Source organism: Sus scrofa, chromosome 2 (assembly GCF_000003025.6).
Source record: "Sus scrofa isolate TJ Tabasco breed Duroc chromosome 2, Sscrofa11.1, whole genome shotgun sequence".
Lineage (NCBI taxonomy): Eukaryota > Metazoa > Chordata > Mammalia > Artiodactyla > Suidae > Sus > Sus scrofa.
The window spans coordinates 84,472,641-84,489,646 of NC_010444.4; the positions used below are offsets into that span (position 1 = coordinate 84,472,641).

The 17,006-nt window shown below is 34.7% G+C and overlaps 1 protein-coding gene across 1 annotated transcript in view; it reads right to left on the reverse strand.

Annotated features, from left to right (window-relative positions):
• Positions 1–17,006, reverse strand: part of COL4A3BP (collagen type IV alpha 3 binding protein) — a 127,594-nt gene that overhangs the window by 62,216 nt on the left and 48,372 nt on the right. Inside the window, 2 exon segments of the mRNA XM_021084454.1 lie at positions 1,007–1,145; positions 2,426–2,533. Of these exon segments, the coding sequence (XP_020940113.1) occupies positions 1,007–1,145; positions 2,426–2,533 (247 nt within the window).

Below are 17,006 nucleotides of genomic sequence, written 5' to 3' on the forward strand. Positions count from 1 at the left end.
CTGGAATAATCCACAAGGAATTGGCTAGAGAATGCTAATATCTTGCCTCAGGAGTGGAAAGAAATGGAAATACATTAATTCTAAAGTTCTTATACTATAGAAGTGGTACTTGAGGGTAGAATAAGTTAAATATACATACTATAAACCCTAAAGTAGCCACTATAATAATAGAGTTTAACTAAAAAGCCAACAAAGAAGATCAAAAGAAGGCAGAAAAAGGGAACAAAGAAAAGACAAAAAGAATATGAACTCTGATCAAATACATTTAATAAGACCAAGAAACGAAACCATGTCAGGCAACCTAGTTATACTCGGAATGAACTTAATGAGCACTATTTAGTAATACTGCCATGAATCATTTATTTTTGCCTACACAACAAATTAAGAGAAATACTAAAGAATATATAGATATTGGGAACATCACTAACATTTCTAGCAGCAACAAAGGAGAAGTAATTTAACAATTCACATCATAAGTTAACTAAAGATCATTTATCTCTCAGAACATCTAAAAATTACTTTTATACGTATACGTAGCTCCATTATTTACTTCTTCTGCAAGCAAAAGGCCAGAGGAAAGGAGGGAGACAGAAAGAGAGAGGTAGTGGGAGAGGAAGAGGAGGAAGAGGAAGGGAGCAAAAGATCGACTGATTTCACACCTGGAGGATTTAACATAAAGATACGCTTGTTTCTGAGATTCATCATAGGGTACACTTATTAGACATAATCACATCAAATGTCCAATATTATCAAGATGATATTATATTTTTTAATGGAATAAAAAACCACTTTAAAATCTTCAATGATATCTGATATGAGTGATCAGATTAAAAGGATATGTTATTAAAATGTAAAAGTTATGTGGATAATAAAATCTGCTACATTAGGGGTGTGCAGCAAAAGTGACTATAATTACCTTATCACTTAAAGACATTACCCTTTACAATCAAGAGGCTTTAAATCCATTCATTCTCCAAGTAAAAATAGTGGTAATAGCCTAATTAACCTTTATCCCTTTGAAGTTCATCCTTGGAGACAGCATCAGCACAGGCATCAAAGTACTTCTGTAGAGTATCAACTTGTCTACATAGGATATCTCTAAAGGTTTCCATTTCAGCCAATTTCTCACGTAAACTGTGGCCTTTCTGCAAAACACAAAAAGGGAGGATATAATCCAAGTTAACAAGACCAGAATTTATATAGTCTCACAGTATTTCATCACCTTTCACGGTTTATACCTTACTACTGAGGGTATCGGGTAGGGAGAGCTGTCAAGTTTAATGTAATACTTCCAGAGACAGATTTGAAGCTAATTAAAGGCTTGGAGGTGATAAGCCTGAGGAAATGAGAGCAATAAGCCTGATAACTTGTTACTGAAACATGTATTTTCAAATTAAACACTGTGAGAAAATACTGTCAAAAGATTTTAAAATGGGCAAAAAAACATTACTAGGTGTCCTTTGCGAAGAGTAGTGAGGGTCGTCTACGGAAGGTATGGTCTTACCATATACAAGTCTTTTATTTTATTGCATTTGAGCTATTTTAGAACTCTTTTAAGTAGTAGAAAACTGAGAGCAGTGTAAATAATTCTCATCCATAGAGATGCACATGAACTTTATCCAGTGGAAGTATATTGGTTACTAATCTGTGAATACTGATCAGTTTTGCATATATTAGCAAAATCACTTCAGCATTCTTCAGATTCTCCTTTGAGCTACCTTTCTTCCTTTCTCTCTCTCTCTTCTTTTTTTTTTTTTTTGCTTTTTAGGGGGGCACCTGCAGCATATGGAAGTTACCAGGCTAGGGGCTGAATCTGAGCTGCAGCTACCAGCCTATGCCACTGCCACAGAACAACAGTCCCAGCTGCATCTGCAACCTACACCACAGCTCACAGCAATACCAGATTCTTAACCCACCAAGCAAGGTCAGGGATCGAAACCACATCCCCATGGACACTAGTCAGATTCATTTCTGCTGCACCACAATGGGAGCTCCCCACCTTTCTTTTTTTTTTAGATCTTATTTCATGAAATAGAATCTGTGACGTGTATTCATTTTATTTGTATGAATCATGATTTTATTCCTTAAAAAAATACTCTGGGAGTTACCCTGTGGTATGGTGTGTTAAGGGTTCTGCATTGTCACTGCAACAGCTTGGGCCACTGCGATGGCACGGGTCTGATTCCTGGCCTGGGAACGTCCATATACCACAGGCATGGTCAACCCTCCCCTCGAAAAGGGCAAAAAAAGAAAACAAAACAAAAACCCCAAAAAACAAACAAGAAAAACTCTGCTGCAACAACTTTAAATAAGTTACATTGAAGAAAAATTCTTTCAAAAGACTATCAAATAAGTTCTTTTTGCAACATGCAGTACTAAACTGAATTGATTTAAACCTTAACTTCAAGCATTCATAACCACAAACCTTGAATGAAGAGGTGGATGTTGCAGAATAGCCACTTGCTCCAGACACCAGTGACACCATTGAGCCATGTCGACGCAAGCTTGATTCAGATCCATATCCAGATTCAGTCTAAAAAGTAAAGTAAACTACATGAAAAGAAGGAAATAAAAAATATCATCACAAGAAAAAAATTTTTTTTAACTATGTGAGGTGGTAGATGTTAAGTATCCAATTATTATGTTATAAACCTTAAACTGATACAATGTTACCAATTATATCTCAACAAAACTGGAAAAATACTTAAGAGAAAACAAAATTTTTCCTAGGTTACTGTGATAACTAGCAATTTGAGTTCACTCAAAAAAGGCAACCCACTTCCCTAAGCAATGCCTTTCGATTCATAATCTCCATTTAATTTAAAAATGCACTGAATACCAAGTGCATGCTGGGCTAGTGGACAAAAAAGAGTTTAATAGAAAAACTACCTAGAGTAGGCAAATACATAGATAAAAAGTGCAATAGTGGTTACCATGGGGCTAGTAAGAGGGGAGAGTAAGGAATGAGAATTTACTAGGTAGAGAGTTAGAGCTGAAGAAGATGAAAAAGTTCTGGAGATGGATGGTGGTGAAGGCTGAACAACAGCGTGAATATACTTAATGTCACAGAATTGTACACTTAAAAATAACTAAAATGATAGGTTATTATGCATATTTTACCACAATAAAAAATACAGTAAAACAGGGACAAAAAAGGGGAAAACTTCCAGTACTATTTCTTTATAGATGAATCACCTATTTTGACACAGCTCAAATATCACTGATCATTGAAGCCTTTCCTATTATTCCAGGTAGATTATCTCAGTATTCTCAACCATTATTAACATATCATGATTATGGCATTTACCACTCGATTTTTCTTTCTTTCTTTTTTCTTTTTAGGGCTACACCTATGGCATATTGAAGTTCTTGGGCTAGGGGCTGGATCAGAACTGCAGCTGCCCTATGTCGCAGCCAGAGCAATGTGGGATCCAAGTTGCATCTGCAACCTACACCGCAGCTCACGGCAACATGGGTTCCTTAACCCACTGAGCAAGGCCAGGGATTGAACCCGAATCCTCATGTATACTAGTTCTTAACCTGCTGAGCCATGAAGGGAACTCTACTGCTCAATTTTTATAGTTCACATTTTGTAATTACTCCTGGATTGAACCTTCTGGAAGAAGACTGTATTTTTTCCTATTTTTGTAGCCACCTTGACAGTTCATGACACACAAAAAAATTCCCAATTTTGGCAGTCTACTATGTAATCACACCCTAGAAGATAACTGAACTCCTTTTGGAATTTAGACTCAGCACTGAGATCTAATTTTGATGGGGTTGGCACTCATTCTAATCAATTTTATATCTCATCCTCCTTAGGAAAATGCAGTACGAAAAATGTAGACAATGGAACTTGAACATTAGAAAAAAATAACTTCTAAATACCTAAAACCTGCTCAAGTATTTTGGATCTCTGATTACTTTTTACTGTTTTTTTTTTTTTTTAAAGTACTGTGCATAATTTTAATCCTAGTCACTAAACTTAAGAGGTAAAATAATAGCTAATCATTTTTGGTATTACATTTAGTGCAGTTTATTTTTATTTTTTATTCATTTATTTTTTTTAGGGTCACACCCATGGCATATGGAAGTTCCCAGGCTAGGGATCTAATCGGAGCTGCAGCTGCCAGCCTATACCACAGTCACAGCAACGCCAGATCCAAGATGCGTCCGCAACCTACACCACAGCTCACGGCAATGCTGGATCCTTAACGATCTTTATTTTAACCCACTGAGCAAGACCAGGGGATCAAACCTGCATCCTCTTGCATGCTAGTCAGAATCGTTTCCGCTGAGCTACGACAGGAACTCCTAGTGCAGCTTTTTAAAATTCAAACTTCCAGTACATACTAGTCACAAAGATTCAATGTAAAATTGTCATACTTTTAATGCTTGCTTTTATAAAAAACAATTTATCTGTAAAAGGTACCCAACATGTTCTTAATTCTGAATTTACTAATAAATTGCATATAAACCTAACACTAGATGGAATTAAAGCTCTTCTCCACTCATTACTGTACATCACTCTGTATTTCTAGGCAAAGCAATGTTTTACTGATGAAGTAGGTATTTTGGTGTCAGGAAACCTATATACATTGTATATAAATTACACTTCAAAAAATTACCTTAAATGAGAAAAGTAAGCAGACCAGGGTGCACTGAGGGCATGAACTACAAAGAGGTATTTTGGGGAGTATAGGTTACAATTATCAAAGTGTGCAGTTAAAATGGATCCATTTTAAAAATTGTACTTCAAAATGTAGCTAAAGTAAAAAAGTTAAGCTTGTTTCAATATAACAGAATCCCACCAAAAGAGAATTCTAATTACAGTAATCATACAGTACATAAAAAAGTGAGAATTCTTATGAAATAATGGAACAAAAGTACTGAGCCAGGTACCTTAACTGAAATGGCTTTAGTTTCTTCTCATTCCACAATAATGCTAACTTTCTAAATAGAGTGTTTCTACATTTTAATTGTTGTACTGGCTGGTAAAGTTTTTCATTAGTTTTAAATATAGAAGACTGAACAATAGCCAAGATATGGAAGTAACCTAAATGTCCACTGACAGAGGAATGGATAAAGAAGATGTGGTACATATATATAATGAAATATTACTCAGCCATAAAAAAGAATGAAATAATACCATTTGCAGCAACATGGATGGACCTAGAAATTATCACAGTAAGTGAAGTCAAAGACAAATGTCATACGGTAACACTTACATATACAATCTAAAAAAAAAAAAAAAGTTTACAAAAGAACTTATTTACAAAACAGAAACAGACTCACAGACTTTGAAAACTAATGGTTACCAAAGGCAAAAGTGGAGAGGAGGAATAAATTAGGAGTTTGGGATTAACATACACACACTACTATATATAAAATTTATGACAAGAGTTCCTGTCGTGGCTCAGTGGTAACAAACCTGATTAGTATCCATGCAGACGCAGGTTCAACACCTGGCCTTGCTCAGTGGGTTAAGGATCCAGGGTTGCCATGAGATGTGGTGTAGATTGCAGATGTGGCTCGGATCTTGCATGCTGTGGCCGTGGCATAGGCGGCAGCTACAACTTCGATTCAACTCCTAGCCTGGAAACTTCCATGTGCCCACTGCTGCAGCCCTACAAAAAAACCCAAAAAAACAGACGACCAAGAAGGACCAACAAGTATGGCACAGGGAACGAACGCTACTCAATATTCTGTAATAATTTATATTGGAAAAGAATCTGAAAAAGAATAAATATATATATATATAAACTGAATCACTTTGCTGTACACCTGAAACTAATACAACATTACAAATCAACTCTAATATAAAATAAAAATTCTTGTTAAAAAAAATAAAAACCTATCTAGAGACTAAAAATACAATGTACTTCAAAGTCACTTATTTCAGACACCTATATGTCATTCATTTCTGAACAGAAATTAATCTGGACTAACCATTTAAATACAAAACCAGCCCATAATTTACAATCAAAATTTTATAATATTAAAAACAAATCCTGGATATTTATTTGAAAAATATTTACACCTAACAATTTGAAATTCAAATCCAAATGAATCTACCCTCTCCATTTACCTGCTTTATATCAACGAGTCCTAAGGAGAGTAAATTAAAACTTTTAAGATCTGGGGAGTTCCTGCTGTGGCGAGCAGAAATGAATCAGACTAGGAACCATGAGGTTGCAGGTTCGATCCCTGGCCTTATTCAGTGGATTAAGGATCTGGTGTTGCCATGAGCTGTGGTGTGGGTCGAAGATGCAGCTTGGATCTGGCGTTGCTGTGGCTGTGGCATAGGCCGGCAGCTACAGCTCCGATTCGACCCCTAGCCTAGGAATCTCCCCATGCCGAGGTGCAGCCCTAAAAAGACAAAAGACAAAGTAAAACAAATGCCCTCCCCAACTTTAAGATCTTAAAATATATATGCTACGAAGCTTTACTAAATGTTGACTACAAAAAAAAAAAAAATACTTCTTACATCCTCCCCCCCTTTTTTTTCAGGGTTATTTCAAAACAGTAATATCTCCTTACAATATCATAGAACAAAAGACTCTACTATAGCAATACTGATGTTGCCATACATTTTAAGTAATGGATAATAAATGAATACTGAGGCTGAGAGTTTATTGTATTTCTACCTCTAATAAAGTTTCACTTAAATAAATCTCATTATATACATCACTCCAAAGAAAAAGAAAATACAGTATATTCATGAACATCAATTCCGTTTTATTCAATTTAAACAATGGGGGTTCATCTGTCACCCCAACTGCACTGAGGTAACTTTAAATGTTTAAAATAAATAAATAAAATGCTTAGCAAATATACACATGCGCATGCAAATGAATCTTCACTGTTTAAAAAACTGGTCATTCTGGAAATGTCTGTAATTCTGCCAATGACACTACATTGCATAAAAGATTCTTTTTTTTTTGGCCTTTTCTTGGGCCGTTCCCACAGCATATGGAGGTTCCCAGGCTAGGGGTGTAATTGGAGCTGTAGCCGCCAGCCTACGCCAGAGCCATAGCAACTTGGGATCCGAGCCGCATCTACAACTTAAACCACAGCTCACGGCAACGGCGGATCCTTAACCCACTGAGCAAGGCCAGGACATCGAACCTGCCACCTCATGGTTCCTAGTCAGATTTGTTAACCACTGCGCTACAACGGGAACTCCTGCATAAAAGATTCTTGATGTCACAATATTTAGAGTGATTTTATGATATAGCCACAAAATGGAGCTATCTAAAATGATTTTGGAGAATGACAAAATAAAAATTTAAAAACCACTTCATTACTTTAAAGGAATAGCTAACTGTATAATTAAGCTTGATTGTCTCTCATTCACATGACATGGCTCTGATTTAGTCCTGAATTTTTCTCAAAAATCTAATCTATGATCAAAGATATCAATATTTTAAAAACACTTTGTCACAGGAGCTAAAAATGATTTTAAAAGATAGTTACAAAATTATTCTGAAAAGTAGCAATGTTGTAAGTAGCAAAATGACATTTGTTTTGGCTTTCAACATGTTCACATCAAAGGTAACAATACTCATCTTGGTTTTTTTTTTTGTTTGTTTGTTTGTTTTGGCCACACCTATGGCATGCAGAACTTCCTGAGCCAGGGATCAAACCCAGGTCACCACAGTGACAATGCTGGATCCTTAAGCCACTGTCCCACCAGGTAACGCTCAACAATACTTATCCTGAATTTCTAAGTTACTTTTCCTCTGTCTAGCAGCTATTTAAAAGAAGACGTTTTGTTCATAGCAGGAGATTACATCATGAAACAGAAAAGATAATAACTTGAGTTGAAGTATTATATGTCACAATCCCAAGAACTCATCAGACATTTCCTGGCACTGGGAATTTCTCACTGGCTATGTCTTAGCTGAGGATTTCACTTTCTACACCCATAAGGTCTGCTTTCTGAAGGTGGGTGAGGCAAATTCCCAAGGACAGAAATGGGTCACAACTGATATTCACTGTTGAATGTTCTTATAAAAATCTTAACATGCTTTCAAAATCTCATTGGTATGATTTTGCGGATAATACTTAAAAGGCATGCTGGCTTTTTCTTAATCCCACTCTTCCACAAGAAAAAACTGGAGCTTATTTACAGTCAATATAATTTTGAGGAAGGGGGTCAAACCCATAGCAGGTGGAAGTTCCTGGGCCAGGGATAGAACCTGTGCCACAGCAGTGACCCAAGCCACTACAGTGACAATACTGCATCCTTAACCAGCTGTGCCATAAGAGAACTCCACCAATATAAAATTTTTGAAAATACCAAATGCTATCTAAAATTAATTAACATGGAATTCAAATACATTTACTATAGGAATATTTTCTCCTTTCAATATATATGCTTAAAGATCCCTCACACCAATTGCTTTGCAAAAAAACCCTTTCTTTCTCAAATTTGCAAGTTTGTAAGCAGTATTCCTGAACATGTTTTACATAAACATAAAATGCCATTTTGGTTCAATGAAATACTTACTGAACACATCCTATACGGAACAAAGATTATTATATTTTTAAAATATTACAGTAATGAGACCATATCTTTGGTATAATATTCCTCCTTATTAAAACAAATAAACAAACAAAAACAACCTTTTGCCCACTAGAGGGGGTCAGTAGCATTTTCCAAGCACTGTACTTGGAAAGCTGGTACAAAGGTTACTACTGGTCAAAGTACAATAGTAACCTTCAGATTAATTCTTCTACATGTACTTTCCGTATCTTGATTTTTTTGAGAATATTTAAAATTACGATAAACTGAATCATATGGTTCAAAGTTATAAATTTAATAAAGGACCAAAAACGCCTAAAAACTGATTTTAAAAGAAAACTCCAGCAAATTTTATTAACTAAATTTTATTGTTTGGTTCATTCATACAGGAAATAAGCATATATTTTCATTTTGTACAGTCTATCAGCCCATCTAGTCAAAATAACAGTGGTATAAAGAATCTAAAAAAAGGTTGGTTTGTAGCATTTTTTTCACAGCATCTGTCTTGTGAAAAGCTTATTCATTTTCCTAATAACACTCTCCAGCAAGAAGTATAGCAAAAAAACTTAGAAAGAAATTAAGTAACTTCCTCGTGGTGTCAAAAATTATCTATTTTGTGACACAGTCCCTCCATTGTCTCCTTCCATTTTAATTACAGGAAGAGAGAAAACGTAAGAGAGATTTAATGTTAACATAAGTACAACGGAGCATTTACCAGGACCTGAATTTCTGAAATCCGAAAAAAAAAAAAAAACAACAAAACCCCAATAAGCTTGCTTTGTAGTCGGCATTCACTCATCTACTTTCTTTCTGTCTTTCTTTTTTGCTTTTTAGGGCCGCATCTGAGGCAAATGGAAGTTCCAAGGCTAGGGTTGAATTGGAGCTGCGGCTGCTGGCCTGTGCCACTGCCACAGCCACGCGGGATCCTTAACCACAGTGAGAGAGGCCAGGGGTCAAACCCACATCCTTAGGGATACTAGTCAGGTTTGTTACCACTGAGCCACAATGGGAACTCTCCACACATTTACTTTCAATATTATAATTTTGAAGCAAATCACATGAGAACCAAGATACTATAACCAAGAGAACAATTTAATCAACAGGATTATGGTTAATAGTATCATAATAAATTAGAGCAATGGCAACAATTTTATTTATGACTATAGGTAATCATAAACATATTATTTGGTATAATAAAGTTTGGCATGACAATTTCACACTTGTAAATATTAAAATTTCATCTTTAAAATGATATGGCTAGTATAGAACTGTAATTTTCTATACTAAATCCAATTTTTTAAAAAACTGACTAAAAATGTATATATCCAGTGGAGACCAAATATAAGATAGTCCTTTGTTGAATCCTTTGTTAAGATAAAACATAACACAACTTAACAGAAAAAGAACATTTATAATGTACCTGATGAGGAGAGGTTCAAACTACAATGACTTCCAGAAATTGTAACGCCTCATGAATCAAAGAAATCGTAATGTATATTTAATAAAATGATATTAAAGAAGAGTTTATCCATTTCTAACTGCCTAGAACCCAGCTGCAATACAGTTAACTTCACTGAGTTATTATATTTGCTTAGCCTCTAGATACTTTTCTCAAATCATACTAGTCATTCTTGGTACTAGGAAACATTCAAAGTTTCATTCAAACATTCAAAGTTTCCTAGTCATTCTTGTTATCATAATTTAAAAACCAATATCAAATTAAAAACCCCCATTTGAAGGTCACTTATGGAACTTGTCTATTCATTTTGCACTTTCTGCTAAAAGAGCATGAGATAAGCTTTCCTTTACAGAAAAATCTAAACAAGCAGTGTTGTAGTGAGATGAGGGAGGCTGGGTTAACCAAGGCCTTATCACATAAGTGTTGAAAAAATGCTAGAGGAGCAGCAGAAAACAATCCAAAGTACTAAAAAACAAAGCGCAGATACAATATAGTACTGTAAAAGTAGAGTAACCACAGCTTCCCCCACTCTCCTTGGTTTCAGACCTACCTCTTTCTTACACTTACGATTTAGGGCTTTGGATTCCATAATATATCCTTTAATTTATAGAGATAAATTAAAATAGACTTATCAGGAAACCACCAAGTCCATACTCTGTACCAAAACCTTTTTAAGAACCCAATTTCTGGCTTGAAAGATCATTCTAAATAAAACTAAATTTAATAAAATTAAAGATGAATTCAGTCATCTTTTTAAAAAAAATTCTACCTTTTGAGGGAGTCTAATTGTTAGTGACTTTAAAATGGAGGTAAGAAATAACTAGGTAAGTCAAATGAGGCTGTATAAAGAAAGTCTGTTAAACAATTTTTCCACCATAGCTTTAGAAAACAAAAGGATAAGGGAGATCTTTTGTTTTGCTTTGAGAGGAGGGCTGATGGAAGAGTTGAGCAATTTTACATGGATATTTTATATATTAATTCCAGAGCCACTGGATAAATTATAATACCAATACCAACAGTAAAAGCTAATACTTTACTTACTTTGTGTGCCAGGCATGACCCTAAATGCCTTAAGTACATTATCTTTTCAATCCTTTTACCAGTCTAAGTGATATGGGTACTAATATTACACCCACTTTTAAGGTGATTTTATGCAGTGCGCAGCACAACTGGTAAGTAAGGGAGCCAGGATTTAATTCCAGATTCAAGGGCCCATGATGTTAATTACTATTGTGCGGCCTCAACATCCAGAGACTTGGCTTCTTCCTTCAAATATGTCCCTTTCTCGATTTTCCCACTGCCATCTTCTAGTTATGGTCCCCTAGTGTCTCATCTGGATAAATCCCTCAAATTTCTAACTGCTTTTATTTAGTCTTGTTCCTCTTGAAATCCTTTGTAGTGTAGCCAGAGTGGTTCTTTTAAAAATAGACATCTGATTCTTCACTTTCTGTTTTAAATCCTATTTGGCTTCATGTTTCTCCTTGGATCATACACTGCTTAGAAGTCCCTGTTAAGGTAGAAGTACAATTACACTAAACTGCTATCAGCCTCCATATTCATTTAGTATCCATTACTTAAAATGTGTTGTATCAGTACTATTGTAATGAAGTCTTTTGTTCTGGCATCTGTTTGCTGTAAGGAAATATTATCAGTTTTGAAATAGTGGCACTTAAAACAGACAAGGATATAAGAAGTGTGCTTTATAGTGAAGAAATCTTTAATAATACACTGTAATATTTATATTACATAAGTGCTTATTAAGTATTAGCTACCATTCCTTCTCTGCCTTCCCACGAAAGCAGGATATTCCTTTATATCTCAACTCCAGGAACACTTACATAGAGGAAAATAAATTTAAGGCTCGGGTTCAATCCCTGGCCTGGGAATTTCTGCATGCCGTGGATATGACCAAAGAGAAAAATTTAAAAAGAAGCTAGTAACAGATGTAACAAAATACCAACACTGCTCATTAACTTCCTTATTTCATGATATGCCTAAGAAAAAGGGGCCAATGCATATTTTTTTAGAAGGAAGCTTCATAGGCACAAAATGAAATGGTCATAATTCCATTCTTTTTATCTCATTACAAACAGATGATAGTGGCAAAATAATTAATGTTACTTTCTTAAGTTTCCGTAACTGTTCTAATAAGGGGAACAGGTTTAATATATGTAAGTAGTGCTTGCAGAATGGTTGAAATGTTAAGATGGTATCTGGCCATGGGACCTAAACCATTAATTCTTCCCTGCGAGGATCCTTAAAGAAATATAAAAACAGAAAACAAGGATCAGCAAATGAACATTCTTAATTATTCTAGGGCTTTGACCTCAAATCTAAATTTTCTACAAAAGACAGGCATTCCTTTAAGGGGTAAGGAAGAAATTGAGATTTATATCAAACATGGAAATATAGCCATAATTACTGCTGAGGGAAGGAAAAGCTACAAAGCAATATGGCATCATTTATGTAAAACTGTAAGGTGTACATGCAAAGAAGTATCTGGAAGGAATCTTTAACAAGGATGAACAGTCATCATTTCTACATGGTCTGAATTTTCACTTTCTTTTTTGTAGTTTTCAGTATTGTCTAGACTGTTTGAATTACTTACAATAATCATATAGCACCTCTACAAAAGTCAAAACAGAAAATAAAGTCACAGAACATATTTAATCTATCTCACTTAGAAAGGGCTAAAAAATTAATAATGCTGGTAAAGGTGCAGTGAAAGGAAGATCTGCACATTCTGCAAATGGGATGTACATCAGCACAATCTTTTTGGAAAGCAATCTGGCAACATATATCAAAAACACTCATATCCTTAAACCTAGCAATTCTACTTCTGAGAAGCTATTATGAGGATACAATTAACTACAGAGAAATGCTTTACATAGAAAGGCAGTAAATACTAAATGCAAAAAAACCCCAAAAAACAAAAACAAAACCCTGAAACAATCTAAAGGTCCAAGAATAAGCAAATGAGTGGTAAAATTACAATATAATATTAACAAAGCTGTGTTAGAAGGAGAAAATGGTGTTAGATGAAAAAAAAAAAAAAAAAAAAGAGTTCCCATCTTGGCACAACCGAAAATGAATCTGATTAGGAACCATGAGGTTGCAGGTTTGATCCCTGGCCTCACCCAGTGGGTTAAAGATCTGGTGTTGCTGTGAGCTGTGGTGTAGGTTGCAGACACAGCTTGGATCTCAAGCTGCTGTGCCTGTGGTATAGGCTGGTACCTACAGCTCAGATCTGACTCCTGGCCTGGGAACTTCCATATGCCACAGGTGGGACCCTAAAAAGACAAAAAATAAATAAATAAAAATGGATGGACCTAGTATAACAATACCTGTGAGACCTTTTCAATTTTTCAACATTCACCTGATCTAAATAGACAACTATGCTCAATTTTAGTAGATAACTACAAAACTGTTTTTCAAAGTGTCTGTACCAGTTTACATCTGTTGTGCCACTTCCTTCCCAACACCTGGTATTAAATCTTTTTATTTTTTATGCCATTCAGACAGGTATTTGGTGGTATCTCACCGTGATTTAAATTTGCAATTATCTGATGACTAATGGCATAGACCACTTTTTCATATGTTCATTACCCATTTGAGTATCCTTTTAATGAAGTGCCAGATCAAGTCTTTTGGACTCTTTTTTTTCTTCTTTTTCTTTTTTGACCACACCACAGCATATGGAACCTGAGTCACTGCAGAGACCACACCAAATCCTTAACCTACTGTGCCACAGTGGTAACTCCTCTCCTTGCTTTTTTTTTTTGCTTTTTAGGGCCGCACATGCAGCACTCCTCTCTCCTTTTTAGCATAAAATGCTGTCAAGTTACTTGTCCTCAATTGGCCACATAGTTAATATGATTAGCTATCTAAATATCTTCTTTACTCACTGTTCGACGTAAAATCCTCTGGTTCCTTCCTTCCTATCTTGATAAAAGATAAACAGCTTTCCCAAAGAACCTCTTCGAAAACTACAAATTAATGAAATTTATTTCCTCCTTTCAAGACGATGTACTTCATGAAGCATTTAGGTAACACATGGATATACAAAGCACAGATGTTGGCTCAGCTGAACTCAGCTTTTGCAAGCATGAAAATTACAGGCAACAAAATCCAAAAAAGTTATTTTAACAGCGCTTAACACTTGAATTATTTTTATTCCAGGACACTGGTATCTTGTTTTCTTCTTTGATTTCACCAACTTGTATCATAGTAGTATGATACTTATCTACATTTAAGTGTTAAAAAAATTTTTACTAACCATGTATGGATTACTGTGATTTAGCAATTCATTCCAACTGTTAGAAACTAACCAAATTCCTTATCTTAATAAGAGAAACACCAGAGCCATAATGAAGTTTTTTCTGCTGAGTAATAAAGTTCAGCTATGATACCTTCTACCTAGGTTTTTCTACAACTATCTGAGCAAAATGGCAGAGCCCTGATTACTATGACAGCTATCAGACCTGAACTTTTCAAAAATTAAAACTCTTGAATGTAAAGAATTAGTAAAATTTGATTCCATCTTCTTCCCTCCATCACTATGCTCCAATGCAAATAAAGTAAAAGAAATGGTTCTAATCAACTGATCCAATAAAATCAAAGTATATACTAAAAGTTATAGTCCTAAAACTTTTAAGTGCATTCCTAAGCCTTTGCCAATTAAATCAGATTCAAAATGCAAAGCTAAGTTTACATGATAATCATTTATAAAGCAGACAAGCTGCTAGTATCTGTTAAATTTTTCCAATATTATAGTTGATTAAAAGTGACAGAGATAGTATGATATGCTGCTAATATTTAAAAAGTGCTAAGAAGAAACAGGTATATTCTGCCACCTAGCTATTTTAAAACAGTTTCTAATAACCTTACGTCAAATTTAAGACAAAAGAAATTAAGCAGAAGTAAGCAGGAATTCCTCCTAAAATTTGAGAAAAAGCACCGTGGTCAAGCTGACCCTGGAGTACTATAGGAAAAAGAAAATCATTTTGGCAAATAGCAACACAGTTTTAAAAAGATCTTTAAAGTAAGTCTTTGGTATCATTTAGGTTGCTCAATCATAAATATATTCTAGTAAGAAATTTTTTAATACCCCATTTCAAGAAAAATGTATAAATCCCTTTAAAAAATATTCCACATAATTTCTTCAGACAGAAAACCCTCAGCTTCTCAGGCTGTGAATAAACCTTTCTTTTGAAAATAATCAAATAGACCTTCACATGTGGATGAGTGATCTTCACAAAGGAACAAATCCACACACCTTAAACTGCAAAACAACTGCTTGCAGATTCCCACCACAGAAAATCAACATCTGTAAAAATTACCTGGATTGTTCTTCCTTAAATGTGTATTTTCCTATGACTCCTTATGTCTTAGATACTTTTCAAAATATGGGGAATATGGGTGGCTCAAGACCACCAAAATTTCAGGATATACAAAGGTTGCTTTCTTATGGAAATAAAGAAATGTCATGGTTACCACAAACTCTGTCTGAGCCAAAAAATTGAAATTTTTCAACATGATTCTTAAATTTACTAGTGCAAGGAAAGCCTTCCTGCTAGTTTTTTTGAGGAGTGGGTTGGTGGGGTAGGAGAGTATGTTTCTTTCATAGTAAGGAGAAACGATGTCTATTCAAAATTACATGCCTTGCAACTGTAAAAGATTCTTGGAGTAACCCTATAATTCATTTAAATAATACTATCAACAGATGGTTTATCTTATTTCCTTTATTAACTAATTACACAGAAAACACTCATAGAAGCCCTTGGATAATGAACAGACACATCTTCCTAGAAAAATATTAATTTATACAAATTTGGAAAAACCATCTTAACATTCACAGTTTTTAGTTTTCAACTCATTTTCACAAATACAATCTTATTTAACCTCATAGACAACATGGCAGACGGTTGAAAGATTAAAAACAAACTCCACCTTCAAAATTTTATCTGATGCTGTCTCAAATCCTAGGGAGAAATGCAGAATATGAATAGATTCCACATAATAAAGCCAGTACACTATTTCAAAATAAAATTACTGGTTTGTTATACATATGGCTTTTTCCATATTTTAAAATAAAAGGGAATCTTTAAATTTAAGAATGACCTCAGAAATACCTTTCTTCCACAGGGGCTACTTGTCTAGTATCATACTGAATCATGTGATTTCTACTATATTAAGAAAATTTAAATCATAGAATCATCATTTTTAAACTTTCCTTGTCCTGAGAAAGTCATTCTAGAATGAATACCAAGGACAACAAAACAACAAAGCTAGAAAAAACATATAAAGTATCCTACCGTATTTCTGTCAGTAATCGTTCTAATACCAACCATGAAGATTAAAGAAAAAACAAACTTCCAAAACCCACAAACTTCCAAAACCCACAAACTTCCCCCATAAAATCTGTTTTACAATACTATAAATTACTTCAACTGGAAGATTTGTGTCAAATGCTTTGCTGGTTCCTACAAAGAAGCTGTTATCTCTGAGCCTTTACGTTTATGGTCCAAAACAAACACTAGAGATATGAAGAATATAAAAAGAATATGAGAACAAAAATTGCAATACAAGAAACACATGATTTCAGTAAACAAATTATATTTCACATAAGTATATACTTATATTTGCAGCAGTGCTTGCTAGCCATAAACTCTGGTTCTAAGGTCAGAAAAACCTGGGTATGAATGCTGGCTTCTTCACTAATAAGCAATTTGATTCTGGACAAGTTACTGAACCTCTCTCTATGTCTCAATTTCCCAATCTGTAAAAGTAGGATAATAATGTTAACCTCACAAGATGGTGGAGAATAAAATGAGATAAAGTATACAAAGTGTTTGTCACCATATCTGGCACACTGTAATCCTCAAAAACGTTAGCTACCACCATCACTTCCACTATGTTATCATTGTTGAAAAGGTTCGGTAAAATAGAACTCCTGGAGTGTGTGTGTGAAACTGACTGATGCATAAAGGTTATTATAAAGAGCACAATGGCTTCCTGGAA